Source organism: Myripristis murdjan, chromosome 8 (genome assembly GCF_902150065.1).
Source record: "Myripristis murdjan chromosome 8, fMyrMur1.1, whole genome shotgun sequence".
Classification (NCBI taxonomy): Eukaryota; Metazoa; Chordata; class Actinopteri; order Holocentriformes; family Holocentridae; genus Myripristis; species Myripristis murdjan.
In genome coordinates, this window is record NC_043987.1 from 9,299,559 (window position 1) to 9,315,281 (window position 15,723).

General features: G+C 39.1%; 1 protein-coding gene across 1 annotated transcript; it reads left to right on the plus strand.

Moving 5' to 3' along the window:
* The first annotated feature begins 1,353 nt into the window (after positions 1 to 1,353).
* naa60 (N-alpha-acetyltransferase 60, NatF catalytic subunit) lies at positions 1,354 to 14,548 on the plus strand. Its single transcript, XM_030058114.1, has 7 exons — positions 1,354 to 1,550; positions 3,094 to 3,209; positions 3,732 to 3,861; positions 6,429 to 6,525; positions 8,194 to 8,428; positions 9,494 to 9,659; positions 9,782 to 14,548. Exons 2-6 carry the CDS (start codon positions 3,100 to 3,102, stop codon positions 9,648 to 9,650), a joined length of 729 nt encoding a protein of 242 aa, XP_029913974.1. The 5' UTR covers positions 1,354 to 1,550; positions 3,094 to 3,099; the 3' UTR covers positions 9,651 to 9,659; positions 9,782 to 14,548.
* The last annotated feature ends 1,175 nt before the right edge of the window (positions 14,549 to 15,723 follow it).

The following is a 15,723-nucleotide window of genomic DNA, read 5'->3' on the forward strand; positions in this document are numbered from 1 at the left end:
TCCTTCAAAGGCTTAAGCTCTCCTCCAGGTCTTACTCTGAGACTTGTTGTTTCCATGAGACAGAGAAAACCTAGAGACACATTTACCCTTGGAATCCTTAGATCTTCTAATGTGAGCTCTACTAAATAAAGAGGCAAGTGCATGAAGATTGATTAAACAAAATGAAAACGAATGGTACTTTCAAGATAATAATAAAGGTAATCTAATGGCTTGCAAATTGATAAGACTTCTAAAGACCGGATGTGCAAAATATGAAGGACATATTATTCCTGGGGGTTGCAGCCCCTGTTGTATGATCCACATCTCAGTTGGCTCAGCTTGAACATGTTGCTCTGACTCATCTGATGCTCTTTATCTACATCTCCTCCATAGTGAGTGATACTGACTGCATGAGGAAAACACCAACAGCCAGGGCTGTCCTCACCGGATTCATCACTGGCAGTGGCTAATTGTCACCACTGGGAGGCTCCAGTAGGTTACAGCACATCTCTTTTGGAGGTCTTTTTTTTCCCAGCTGTCAAAAAGCAGAGGGTCACTGCGGGGTCAGTGAGAGTGAACAGGAAGACAGCAAAAAAGAGAAAAGTGATCCGGCTTTTCTTTGTCCAAGAGAGAAAGAAAGGGGAAAAAATCAAAACAAAATAAAACTAGAGCTCCCTGCTCTCCTACTTTAGAATGGCTTAGAAATTTCTCCCCTTTAAAAATCAACAAAAAGTAACTCAGTAACTTTTACATTTTAAATTTACTACTTTTATTTGTATTTAAGCAGATTTTTACACCACTAGTTTAACTTATATCTGCTTCAATACAGATGTCACCAAGGTAACAGTAGCCTGTATTTACTTGAGTAGGATGTTCAAGTCTTCTTTCAGCATTTGTAATACTGTACACAGTATGCCAGTTGTGAATACATGTAATCCTCCTTTGCCTCACATACACTTAAATTACACCCTGATAAGATTATGATCAGCTGTTATGTTTCTCCTTTGCAGGCTTCATTAATGATAAATTAAGCATTTTCCCCTCCCGCCCATTTTATAATAGGACTGAATAGCCTGTGAATGCTGGAAATCCCTGTATTGAATAAGTACAACATATTATAATTATAATTATAATAATTATTATTAGTAGTAGCAGTAGTAGTAGTAGTAGTAGTAGTAATGGTAGTAGTAGCAGTAGTAGTAGTATTGTTACATTTTGACTTGAAATTAGTTTTTCATATGATACAAGATGACTGAGTTCACACAAGACTGTACAAACCAAAGGTTAAAAAAAAAAAAAAAAAAAAAAAAAAAAAATACTATGCTTAACGTCACGTCCGGAATGTAACTCCCACAAACAGGAAGAAAACATCCAGCTGTCAAAAATAGCAAAGGAAAGCTAGCTTGGGTTAGCCGCCGATGTGTCTAGTACTGACACAGTAAGGAAATGGTCTTGTGAGAAGAATATACACTTGTGTCTTATCATGGTGTGTCCGGAGTAGTGGCTGTATCTGTCGATACAAAAGGAAAATAATTTCCGTCACCTTCTTCTGGTCCGGGCGCCGAAACAAGGTACATCAGCTTAGCAGCTGAGCGTTAGCTAGCCAGAGAGAACGCTACGCCAGCCAGCGAGCTAGTTAGCAGCACTCAAGCTAGCTAGCACATAGTGACAATAGTCAACAGCAGCTACGAAGCCAGAGCTAGGCATTTTCTTCTTACTGAATGTTATCTCAAACCAGTGCCAGTATTTTTATGCTAATTAAACTACATAAATTAAGTTTGCCTTATTGGCATCAACAGCAGTAAGAGCAGTAGCACAGCCGCTCAGCAGCAAACCACACAACACTGTCTTATTTTAGTTAAAGTGCGATTATCTTGAACAACATCAGTGAGGTATTGTCGTGGTTCACGTACAGGGTCTGTTACGGCGTGTCGATAGTCACCAGTGGTAAATCTGAACTTGCTCTTGTCGATTATCAGCTCATTAGCGAGATAAACAGGTGACCAGAAAAGATAAATGTTGTTCTGTTGCAGTGAGTCTTTACTTTTGGCTACAAACTACAAACTCTGTACACCTTCCTACAGTATCTGCTTTCATTTTGCAATTCAATGGTTAGGGCTGATTGATTTATCGTTATCTAGATATAAACATGCGATGTATTCGTATCTCAAAAGGCAATGATATGGAAGATCTCCAATTTAGGGTCAGTGTCAAAGTTATTACACCATACTTCCTCTGACTTTTTTGAATCTCGCCTAACAAATACCCCATTTTACAAAAACAGACAAAACTAACAGGCAAACTAAGAGAAACTGCACTACAACTAAGTGTTGTCAAAAATAAAAAACGAAACTAAATTAGAAAACGTACCTTAAAAACGAATCACAACTTAACTGTAACTGAAAACAAAAAGCCAAAATGAAATAATAATAAAAGCTAATGAAAAATGTAAAACTATAATAACCTGGGTTGGCCTAAGACCGTGATTGGTCTGTTCTGATTGAGGAAATATTTTGTGAAGTACCTGTATTTTCTATGTCCATTTGGTATTATTATGCTGTTTTCTGAAGAATGCCCAATTTTTACTGTTGCAAGTGTGAACCCATAGTCACATCATATCACTATTGAAATACTTGGAGTAAATAGCATGGTATGAATTGTTGTCCATATTGTGCAGCTCTTGTTATGAATTCATTTAGTGCAATAGTAAACTTACCCAGGAGATGCATCAGTGACCTCTCTGGTCTTGTCTGCTTTACTCAGGCAGCATTTGTGTCCCAGTAATTTAATCTGCTCCTCTACTGAGTCATGTAATGTATTTATGAATGAAGCGAGTGAAACCGTCCACACTGTTCACCAGAGATTTGCAGCTGTGTCTCAAATTTGATCTGTATTGATTGCTGTAGGTGTGTATGACCGTCAGCATGCAGCACACTCTTTTCATGGAGGGCCTGTTTGTCTGTCACTGGTTTGAAAGGTTAAAAAGTGTCTGTCAGTATGATCTCTCATTGGTTTCTGTAAGTGAGAATGATGTACATGCTTTCTATTGCTCAAAGTGTTTACTCACTATCCGTCTGTCACAAATGTGTCTGTGCTCTCTGTTGGTTCCTGCAGGTGTGAATGACTGACGTGGTGCCTCCCACTGCTCTCAGCGAAGTCCAGCTCCGGCTCCTCTGCCACGATGACATAGAGAGCGTCAAGCTGCTCTGTGGCGATTGGTTCCCAATCGAGTGAGCATTACCCGCTACATCAGTTGTGCACATTTTAACTCATGAATTCATGGGTCTCATTTTAAACCTATGCTGTATTTTAGGGGTGGGGGAAAACAATAGATTCATTAAAGTGTTGCAATTCTTTTTTCATTCCTTTTTTTTTTTATACATTTTTTAATTGTTTTTTTCACATTACTGAATTGATTTAAAGCAAAGATATTGATATCATATGAAACTAGATGACCAAAGGAAATGAAAATAGGTTCTATTGGCACCCACAGTCTCCCCTTTGCAGACATTCCTACCACATACTAATCCCATTCAGTTTGGGGCACCCAAGTATCGTGATAGTATCCAATTAGGAGATAGACATATCATCCCAGCCCTATTGTATTCTGGTGTTGCTGAAAGCATAGAGCATGCAAGTTTTTTTTCTACTCTATATACCAGAGTACATAGATTATGGTGTGTTGGTTTTTGTACCTATATACACATACATGTGCATGTATGAACACTGATTTCTGTGATGTTTGACCCCAGGTATCCAGACTCATGGTATCAGGACATCACCTCCAACAAGAAGTTCTTCTCCCTGGCTGCCACCTTCAAAGGAGGCATCGTGGGAATGATTGTGGCCGAGATCAAAGGCCGGACCAAAGTACACAAAGAGGTATGATTTTTGGGCCGGACATGCATATGTTCACATTGAGTGGTTGGTGTAGTTTGCCTATGTCGCACCGAGTGTGTTTCTAGTGTAGTTTATTCCTGCTCACTCAGCGACCATTTGAAATATCTTAAGTAGAACACTGCCAATCGAGATTCTGTTTTTAGTCTGCTAATTAGACAGGACCAGTTGCCCTTGACTGAGTTAGAATCTGTCAGGAGACAGGAGACAGAAAGAAGGAGTAACCGGGTGTGTAAGCAGAGAAATGAAGGCACGGAAGAAGGAATCAAGGAAAGATGATGAGAAGGACAGGAAAGAGGTAGATATTGAGACAATTGAAACAGTTCAGAAAAGAGGATGAAGGCATAGGGTAAAGCGGTGAGCTGATTGAAACTGTTGAGAGGAGCATGGAGAGGAGACTGAAAACAGGGTGGTAAAGACAAAGATTAAAGCTGTTTAGAGGAGAAGTGAAGAAAGAATTGAAGAGGAGAGGAGATAAAAGGAAGACTGAATGAAGAACGATGAAGAAGAGGAACTGAAAACGTGCAGGCAGGAGATTGAAAACAGGAAAACAATACACAGATGGGCGGATATGCAGAAACAATGACCTTTTTGGGAGACAAAATGTAAATGTAAATGAGTTACAGACCCATTTACGTGTTACCCCATTTATTCTCATACTGGATGTTGTCAGGTGGTTTGAGCTGCCTTAGTAAGAGCTTGTAGAGCAAACCTGAAACTTAGAAATGCCTAATACTGTTTCTGTATCCCCCAGGATCTCTGGAAGTGCTCCACTAAAAACCTGTGGTCACTTTACAGAAATCGAAATGTGTTCGTAAACACACAACAAACGACTTCTACAATCTAGATGGAACTAATGAGAGCTTTTGGTGCATTTCTGTGTATGAGAGGGTTTAATGATAACAGTTGCATTGATTTATGAACAGATAACCATTCATTTCCAGCTGTATCGACCAGCACTATCTGGTGAGGCAGAGTGAGCAGCTGTTTTGTGTTAAACTCACTTTTTACCGAGTATTTTCTTACTGACATTTTTCCGAAGTCTGAAGCTAATGACCATAAAAATGTTGAGCATATTTACCCTCAGGTGGTATTTGAAGTATTTTGGAAGAAAGTTGCTCCCAATTCTATTAGCAGTAACATGTTTGGCCGTTTTGCCGCAGTTATCGTTCAGTTTGATTTATTGCACTTGACAGGAACTCGAAATCATGCAATAAAAGTGAACGATTAACTTCCCTTTGGCAGAGTATTTACATTGTGAACGCGCCGGCCCAGTGGGCAATAACACAGGCGAATGATGTGGCTGTAGGGCAGCTCTCTGATGGCGATATATATTATGTTTGTGGTTGCTAAGTTAAGGCACATTCACACCATGCGTGCTTGGAATGGTTGAGAAGAACTCCGGGGCATTTACTCCTTTTGTTGAGATCATTTTGGCGAGTGAGATTAACGATGAGTTGTAGACAACACGCACACCACTTTCTTTATCTCTTGTGTGGTGCAGTGAATCAAAGTCCCTGAAGATCCATTTCCAAAGAAAGAAGTCCATTCCTGCTCACAGTTTTTCACCTCTGCATTGATTTTATTTCAGGGAGTTAGTCGACATTTCAGTTACAAGAACCTTTCTGTCAAGGACCTTCGTGTCACTTGGTAGCTGGTATGTCTTGAGAAAGGATCTTGTAACCAGAATGCCGCCTGACTCCCTAGAGTAAATCAATGCAGAGCTGAAAATATGTGTGCAGGGATTGACTTCCTTTGGAAACAGATGAGATTAACACCATTCAAACTTCAAACACCTGCAATGAGATGTCTGTAAATGCAGGTCTTGATCTCTCAAGTGGACCGCAGTGCACTTTGTTAGGAGTGAAACTTTAATCCAAACCACTCCAAGCTACAACATATGACCCCAAAATGCACGGTTTCACGAGTTAAAATAAATGGGTGGTGCCATCCATTAGCCAGCAGTTGCTCATACTTGGAGAGCGTAGCATAACAAAATGATCCGAGCTCAGGAGGTCCAGCCGCGGTCATACGTGCTTGTAACAGGTACAAGCACCAGAGAAGGTAAACTACACACTCAGTCAAAGTGCACAGACACGTCCATTAGTTAAAATTACCGGTATTGGATTCTCATTTGATTTCCTCCAAATGCAGAAATCTCCATCAAATCTTTGTCCAGTGAATGAGCAACTTGTCAGTCCACATTACGTTTGTTAGCAAGCTCTGGTTGATTTGTAATTCAGCACTGTGAATCTAAATAAACAACATACAAAAACGCAACACAGTCAACATTTCCACTATTGTTTGGACAAAAGAAAAATAACTGTTGGTGTGATCGCACCCTTGTTCTGCCAGCCATGTTGATGCATCTGTCATTGGTTGGAGTGTCTTGTTTCTATTCCAAAATCCTCTTTGGCTTGTAAAAATAATCTGTTGGTAGCTCTGAGAAAATATCAGAATCCACCATGTACAATTTTCTCTGTCTCCCTGTGTTTGCCTTTGTCTTTGTGTATGTGTGTGTGTGTGTGTGTGTGTGTGTGTGTGTGTGTTAGGATGGAGACATCCTGGCTTCCAGTTTCCCCGTGGACACACAGGTAGCATACATCCTCAGCCTAGGAGTGGTCAAAGAGTTCAGGAAACATGGCATAGGTACTCTCACTCACCAACCCCACAAACACACACACACACACACACACACACACACACACACTTCTTCTGCTCTTCTTGAACAATGGTTTTCAGGATGCCTCCACTTGATATGATGTTCTTTTTCCTCTCAGTGCCTGAATCTATTTTAAACACTCGAACACACACTGACTCCTGCTACTGACCTCCCCTCTCCTCTCCTCTACGGCTCTTCTCATTTTCCTTCATCATTCCTCCCTCTCTCCAAGGCTTTCTCCCAGAGTACAATTTGAACAAGCACATCATTTCATCAAAACTTTCTGACACCCTCCCCTCCCTGCACTTCCATATTGATTTGTCTCGCTTGCTCTTTGTCTTGCTGTTTCTTTTTCCCCCTCTCTTTCCACTGGCTTTTTTTTTATCAAAGCATTTTTATCATGGAAACAGTTTGAACAGCGCATCATGACCACAATTCAAACTTTTTCACAAAATCTTTCTTTTTCTTTTGCCCTTGTGTAGCCTTTACTGCCCTCCTTTCCTCCCTCCATTCTTTTGCCCAGGCTCCACATTGAAGGTGTACATTTTGACCACAGTGCAGCTCCTGTGAGGTCGTCTGCTTTAATTCCTCAGCACAAACACTCTTTGCCCTTTTCTCCTCACCGCCATTCGTTCCCTGCTTTCTCGGGCTTATCTCATCCAGGCTGCCTATGGCTGTGCAGCTTGACTACAACCTCTGTCTCTGTCACTGACTCTGTTTGGGACCTCAACATATCTTTGACGTCCTTGACCTCTACAGCTGGAAAATTGCCATTTGAAAAATGGATATACAAGGAATACTCATTATCTGTCTTTGTTGCTAAGCCTACCCCCAGATAACAACAAATACAGTTGAAATTAGAGCCTCAGTGTCTTTATTTGGTGATTTACAAATTTTGCAAGAATGAATTTTTGGCTGGGACTCAGTTTTTTAGACTAAAGTTGCCTGTAGTTGAAATTTTATGGTGATATTTTGTGCCAATATTCACTGTCTTTAAATTTCAAATTTCATACCAGGATGTATAAATATAAAATTTTGCCATAAGAAGTATTGAGACCATTATTACATACTGACCTTTAAAGAAATCCCTGACTAATCCCATTTGAAGTGTTTTCTGTATTAGTGTTGAGACAAGGTGACCGCCAGCCTATAACATTTGGGGAACTGTGGGAGTTTTTACACATTGTACAATCAAACAAACAGTTAAAATATTCAATATTGGAGTGATACTTCAATTTTAACTTAATGACATTGGCTGTCAATTAAATTTCACATTGATTTCACTGAAAGCAGCCCCGTAGCCTCAGGTCAGAATGCAGAAAGAGCATTGTTTGCTTTTAATAGATTTAAGTACTGATTGCTTTGCATTCTGTATCATGTTTTATTTCATAGACTTGTTTCACAGTATACTTTGTTTTTATTATTATTATTATTATTATTATTGTTGTTGTTGTTGTGTATTTTATTTGTATTTTATCTTAAGTTATTTTATCTAGCTGTTGTACAGCACTTTGTAACTTTTTTTTTGAAAAGTGCTATATAAATAAATAAATGACTATAAATGAATGAGTAAATGAATGAATGAGTAAAACTAATTTTACTCATTTATTTTAATTTCTCTAATTCTCCTCCTCTCTCTCTGCCACTCCATCCAGGCTCTCTACTGCTGGACAGTTTGAAGGAGCACATCTCGACGACAGCCCAGGACCACTGCAAGGCCATCTACCTGCATGTGCTCACCACCAACAACACTGCCATCCACTTCTATGAGAACAGGGACTTCAGGCAGCACCACTACCTGCCCTACTACTATTCCATACGAGGAGTCCTCAAAGACGGATTCACATACGTGCTCTACATCAACGGGGGCCATCCACCCTGGACAATATTATATCCTTTGGGGAAGGCTGATAGGAAGATGTGTGTTTAGGTGTTGGGTGTCTGTTTGTGTCTGAGAGAGCGAGGAAATAGACTATGGATTTAGAAAAGGGGTTGTGTTAAGATAAAGGTTTGGGTTAGAATAGGCAGTATGTTTTTGAGACGCTGAGGGCAGTACCTGACTCACAATTTCTCGAGTTGACTCAGGGTCGGCATTTCAGTATGATGAATCAGCAGTCCTTTTTTTTTTTTTTTTACTAGTACTTTTTTTCCCCTCAACTTTCATGGAGCAGCCCTATATTGAGGTAACTTTGGGCTTGTGTAGTTATTTATCCTTTTTGTAACTGGGAAATCTCTTGAAATATGCCATCTATTTTCCGAGAGAGACCTGGCCAAGATGACAAATTTAATTTCATGATATTTCCTGCGGCTGCCACACAAGCAGGGATTAAGCTTTGGGCTTTTTGTCTTTATCAACATGGTTTAATGTTGATGCCAGTCAGAACCCATGATTAAAAGCAACCAATCTGTCAAATCCATTCAGTGTTAGTGCATAATAATCACAACTGAAGTCATATTTTCACTGATGCAAACAAGGGAAATTATTAAACTAAAGTTGCACTGTAAAACTTTGCACATTGGCGAACCCAAATTGTGAAAACAAACTGATTGAATTTCACTTGAAAAACCCAGAAATCATGTAACAGGACATCAGCACACACTCCTTAGACATAAATTTCCTCTCTGTAGTGATAACGAGGTTAGGTCATTGTTGATTCAGTTGAGTTCAGCTTTCAGTGGTCAGAGCGCTGGCTTCCTGCTGCTTAGGAGATAGTTTTGTATTTTGCTACTGTGTTTGGAGAAGATTTTCCGTCAATGTCCTTACTCAGCACCAGAATTTAATTTTGGCAAAGGCGACTCCTCAGGGTCTCAGTTAGTGGGGGTTGGACGATTCTCTGTTGCATCCCCATTTCATATATTTTATGAACAAATCTTTCCTTGTGAAAACATCAAGTTAAGTAAATACACTACAACATGCATGCAGCTTGTGGGGTTTTCCTTAACTCCCTGTCCCACTGACTATATCCAGCACATCGGCTCAGCCCTGGCCAGCCTGAGCCCCTGCTCCATCCCACAGAGGCTTTACCGGCAGGCCCAGAGCCTCCTGCGCTCCTTGCTGCCCTGGTCCAACATCGCCTCCAAGACTGGCATACAGTACAGCAGAACAATGTGACACAGCATGGTAGGTGTGTGTGTGTGTGTGTGTGTTTGGTGACTGAAGCATGCTACACTACTTCCCTGCTCCATCCAAACGTCCATAATGTTTCTAATTCTCTTTCATTGTCTCTCTCTTGTCTCTTTCAGGAATGCGGTCTTACGTTTCTCATCAGTCTTCCCCTGTTTGCACCAGGATATACATTCACACTCTGTTTCACACACATGCATACACTGGGAGGCCGACAGAGACTAAAGGTTCGAGCCCTGCCTAGCTTCCTGTCTACCCGGCACCTGTCCACCACTGTCACAGAGACTATGTATACTGTATGTATATTACATATAATAAGCTAATATATAAATTTCTTCATATGTATGTATATTCTATGCTGTTAGTAGGTCTAGTTGGACTTAACCCCCCCTCCCTCCCCTCTACAGGCCTTCTCAGTGTATAGACTGAATCGTCTAGACTGAATCCAGGGTTGGAGTCACTTCCCGTTTGTAAAATAGCGCCTCAAGAACAAGCTAATTAAAATTGGATTTAGAATTGAGTAGTTTTAGTTGCGCAGTATGGTAGAATAAAGCTAAATATACGCAGTAAACTGGATGGGCAATACATTCAGTAGCAAACAGGGATTTGCAAATGAAGAGAAATCAGAATGAATTAAATTACCAAATGCTGTAAATTTGCAAGAAACTGTGTTGGTGACATCACAGAATGTCACACATACACAGTACAAAGACAGGTAAAAACAGGATTTCACCTACTGTGCAGTTTTTTTGATATATATATATATATAAAGTAATACAGAAAATTATAACCAAGACTTCTTAGGAAAATGGCTTTTCTACATTGCATCAAAATGTTGCCCATGTATTATTCATACAAGAATAACAGGAAGAAGCTGCAAAGTCCTGTTTGTAGAGGGATTGATGATAGCTGGCTCCAGCCCTGGCTGTCTGCTTCGTGGCTGTAATATTGCTGCTAATGTGGCGAAATATCTGTTTGTTCGTCCAGATTTTTAAATATGGCCCAGATTAGATTTTTAGGTCTGACAGTTTATAATAGAGGAGACTTAAGAAGAAGGTAGTAATCCTACCAACACGAGAGTCATACTCCTTGTATGTGCGTGTGTGTGTGTGTGTGTGTGTGTGTGTGTGTGTGTGTGTGTGTGTGTGTGTGTGTGTGTGTGTGTGTGTGCATGTGCACGCACGTGCACAGGATCCATAATTAGTACCTGCCAAGTACTCACATGCCGGTAAAAGTAGTGTTTGGCAGATAAATGACTGAGGATCATCTGCCACATTGGCTGGTTACTTTTCTATATAATAACATTTAAATGCTGGTTATCTCGAGTTTTGTCCCACCACTAGAAATGCAGGCTACATACAGATTTGATTTATTGTAAAAGTGAATAAGGTTTAAATTATTAAAGTACTGAAATATTTTCTTGAGATAGCACTGACCCCAATTTGGGCAACATAAAAAATGCACATCACTTACTTGGCTGGTAAAAAATGAGTCTTGTTTTGTTTACCAGCCCTTGCCAGGTGAGCCAGAAAGTTAATTTCCGACACTACATATGCACTGAACTCTCATATTTGTGCACGCTGATGTGGTGTGTGTGCGTTCTTTCGTTCGAATGAATGTACGAAAAGAGTTGCTCAGCCTAGCTGCCCCACCTTTTTTTTTTTTTTTTTTTTACTTTATACACAAACCCAAGCCTTGTTTTCCATTCACAGCATGCCATGGTGTCACTTGTCACTTCTTCAGTGTATTTCAACAAGGTTTCCGTTGTGTCCTTACCACCTAAAACCTCAAGGTGCCACACAAGGCGCCCGCATAGCACGAGTGTCCTGACGAAGCAGTGCTTCTCCAAAACACACATTTAAGGAATTGAAAAACATACTTGAGTTTCCCATTCAGACTCTGTAATGTTGAGTACACATGCAATAGCTTTGCAGGGTCATAGGGATCATTAAAGGAACATTTACTCAAAAAATACAAAAAGATATATTCCCTACTTACCCCTCATAAAGTCTATCCATCCAGATACTTGCTCTGTGATTTTGTGACGTTTCCTCTCTACGATGATCATCCCTGTCTTCCCCTAATAAGTACAAATTAGAAGTGGATAGATACAGTTTGCCAGTGTTCTTCAACATAAAATAGTTCCCTTGAGGGCTGTAGATTATTCCAAATATTCATGTCAATATTTTTGGAAAGAGCTGTTGCCCTGCCAGCCTTTTCGTGCTTTAGTAATGGAGGACTGGAAACCTCACCAAATCACACAGAACCTATCAGGATGGACAGATTGCACAAGGGGCAAGTGGGATTTTTTTCTACTTTGTTGTATTTTGAAATGTTCCTGTAAGCATTTTCTGTACATGTTGAAAATGCTAAAAGGTGTTACGGGAAAGAAAAAAAAAAAAAGTTGAAATTTGAGATCGGGTTTTTGCAGGACATTGACTGTGAACAGAATCGTGTGCTTTCTTTTTGTCTTAAGGAACTGAGACAGACTTCCAGCCGTAGTAAAATAGCTTCTGAAAAGGAAAAGGGGCGGTGTGGTGAAGCCTAGTTGTAATGAATGTAGTACTGATACAAACAGGTCCATCCACAGATCCCATTGGGTTTGTGTAGTACGTTCTTGTTCTGTTATTATTCTGCCTATCTGTGTCTTATCGGGCTGTGCACAAAGCTTTCGAGCAGGGTTAGGTTCTCAATATTGTACATTTAACTATTATTTATCTGACACTCTTGTCCTGGGTGACAGAGAAGTAGCGTGTAAGGGGGGTCAGTTTCTTGTTGGAGAGTAATTTGATACAGGTATTGAACCTGTGTCCTTTTTGTAATGGTAATGTCACTCATCAAATATAAGCCAGTCATGTATAAATCAGTCCAATGTTTAGCTTCTCTGGGGATTGGCAGACACCACCAGACTCTTTATCCCCTGTTTTTAAAATGTTAGTATTTACAAACAGGCAAAATTACCCAAAAGTGGAAGTGCAAAATGAAAACGAATGTATTTACTTTGTGGTATATCCTACACTTTTGTAGATTTGGCAGATAGAGAAGATTTTTATACTGAATATAAATAAATATGTGGCACTGAGTGTGGTTCCTCAAGACCGCCAGTATTGGTGGTTGAGAATTTATAAACTCCTATAAGGGTTATGCACACTAAAAAATGTTCCACCATGCTTTGAGGAACCGGTTGATCTACCAAATCGGCAAAAACTAAAACAAAAATGGAAATCTAAACTAAATTAGTGTCATATTTTGTACCAGAGCCAAATTGGCTAGAATTACACATTAGGATAAAAATGCAATTGTGTGCTTTTACGAGCTGTTTTTCAGCAACGAAAAGCTCAGAACGGGTTGACATAGGTAATTTATTTTTCCCCGCTAATGCAGTTTCAAAAGGCCAAGAGAAACATATTATATTTGGTGGCCCGCTGCAGCAGCCATTGGCAAAGTCTCCTCCCTGCAGCTATCCAGCATTAGTGCCACAGATTTTTCTTAATATTTCCACTGTAGGAAGGAGCGACAATTCAGAAAATATGTAAAATAGAGCTTGTATGATGGCTACATCTGTACGGTCACAGGCGATTGCAGCCCAAAACAAACAGGGATGTAGGTAGTGTAAATAAGGCAGATATTAGATTATACTGTGTGTACTCATTTATGTCAGTGGGAGAACTGAATAGTTGGGTTTTAAAGCTAATGTTTTTAATTTTACCTTCTCTGGTTTAATATCTGTTTCTTTTAATTATGTCTGTTTTTCCAAAAGGCCTGCTCTTTTTTTCTTCTTAATTACATTGGAGCAGGAACATTACTTTGTACTGTATGTTGAAGGTGTCTTTTCACAATACTATCCAAAACGTTGTCATATGTTTTGACTTTAATTGTAAGGGAATGCTTGTTTTAAGATGAATGATTTGTACACTCCGCTGCAGACAATTCAAGATTTTATTCCAGTTAAATTTGCTTTGATTTTTTTCCAATATAAAGTTCATCTTAATAACACAAAGAGGATTTAGTTGTGGACAGCAAGCAGTTACATTAATGCATCTTTACTACTTGATAATAAGGATCCAAGCTCATCATTGACGCATTTTCTACTGTTAGTGGCTCCTAGATCTCAACGTAGAATTAGGTTGACCACAGCATGGATTCTTTTACTAACCTGCAATGCTTTAATCTTCAAAAGCACAGTGTCTTAACGAGAGATCAGAATGCAAAACGTGCCGTGGGTGTAAAATCTGTTGGTTTGATAAGAGCAGCGGTGTGTTTGAGTCCCATTGCCGTACGACTGAAACTGTCCTTGGGGCTCAGGGTTGGAACAGTTTAAAAAAGGATTGTGAGACGGAGATGTGATGATTATTCCTGTTCTATGCTCTGCATGTTCTGAGCCAGTAATATTTACAACCATATATATGAAAAGTGAAGATTACAGCAGGAGACCCTTTGAGAGGGAATGAAAGCACGTGTCTCAAATAATTGAATTCATTCCCCAGTGTTAACTATAAATTGAAAGAACCATTAGGATCATTTCTTACCCTCCACCTTATTAAATTTGAACAGATTGAAATGTCTCTGGGTGTCACATTGTGCAAAAGAAACTTCAGCATTTTATGTCTTCTTTATGGGATGTGTTAATTCTGTTAATAGTGTCATGATGGTAATGATTGCAGCAAATTAAACTCGTAATTCCCAGTTATTGCAAAATGTGATTTTGTAACTGGGTAATTTCTGTAATCACAATGAATACTTGAACCCACGTGATGCTGATAAGCCAAAAACATGTACAGAGGTAATAGTGAACAAATATCCAGGTCCCATTCCAACTAACTCAGATAAAATAATAGTAATAATGATAAAAAAAAAAAAAAAAAGTTATGACGCCCTCTGCTGACTGTGAGGAGGTGCTTCACTCCTTTCCTGTCCTCTCCTAATTCATCCATTCTTTTAGGTTTCACATACTTTTAAATGCTGTTTATTTATTCTTGTGGGTTTTTAAATGCATCACAATAGTTAGTCATCTTTTTTTTTAAAGAGGCAACCAGTTGATCTTCTGTGAGAAGACATGATTGTTCACATGTGCTTGATTATGTGTACATGTAAAACACACACACAGACATACACACACTGACATGGTGGTCCTGAAGGCAGAATAAAATAAACACATTTTTAAAGTACCTGCTGTGTTTTGAGTGTTTGTATGAAAAAAAAAAAAAAACATCATTATCAATCAGTCAATCAATCAAAGAAGCGATCAATCAGTCAGATTTTATTTAGATAGCGCTTTTCATACAGCTGCATGTAACACAAAATGCTTTACACATTAAAAGAATAATAAAAACAAAAACAGGAGCTTAGGAAACACTTTGAGAAATCTCATCAATTTGCAATGAACAAACGCCAGGGGACCAATAAGAAATAGAAAAAACTCAAAATAGCAAAAATAAAAGTAGTAAAGAATAAGATGAAAACCATAAAATGAATAAACAAGTAAACCAAAACAGCAAACAGTAGATAAAACGTAAATGAATGGTTAAGAGTGTAACATATAATAATAAAATACTAAATGATCACCATGCAACTGTTTCTGTGTTCCTCTACTTATTTGCATTTCATGCAAACTGAGCAGCACACACACTCACTCACACACACACACACACACACACACACACTGCAGAGCAAACAGAAATAACTGTGAGGTTCATGTTATGAACTGTCATGTTTGTCATCCACTTGTCTCCGAGTGCAGTTTAATCTCAGACACTGTACTGGGATATTATAGGAATACTATCATGATAGTGTCACCACAAACCCTGCTGAATACTACAGATGCAGTCTTTTACAGGAGATCCTGTTAGAGCAGAAACGTCACCGCGCTGGAAGCTGAATACACACAGCTGTCATGGAGGTCCCACGGGAGTCAGGAATATCAGAGTGATTACATTAATTTTTTATTATTAATTATTTTTAAATAAGTAAATAAATGTGCATTAATTTATTTATTTACATAGCTTTCATTTATTTAATTATTTACTCATTCATTTTTGGGGGGTACACTACAAGTCAAATT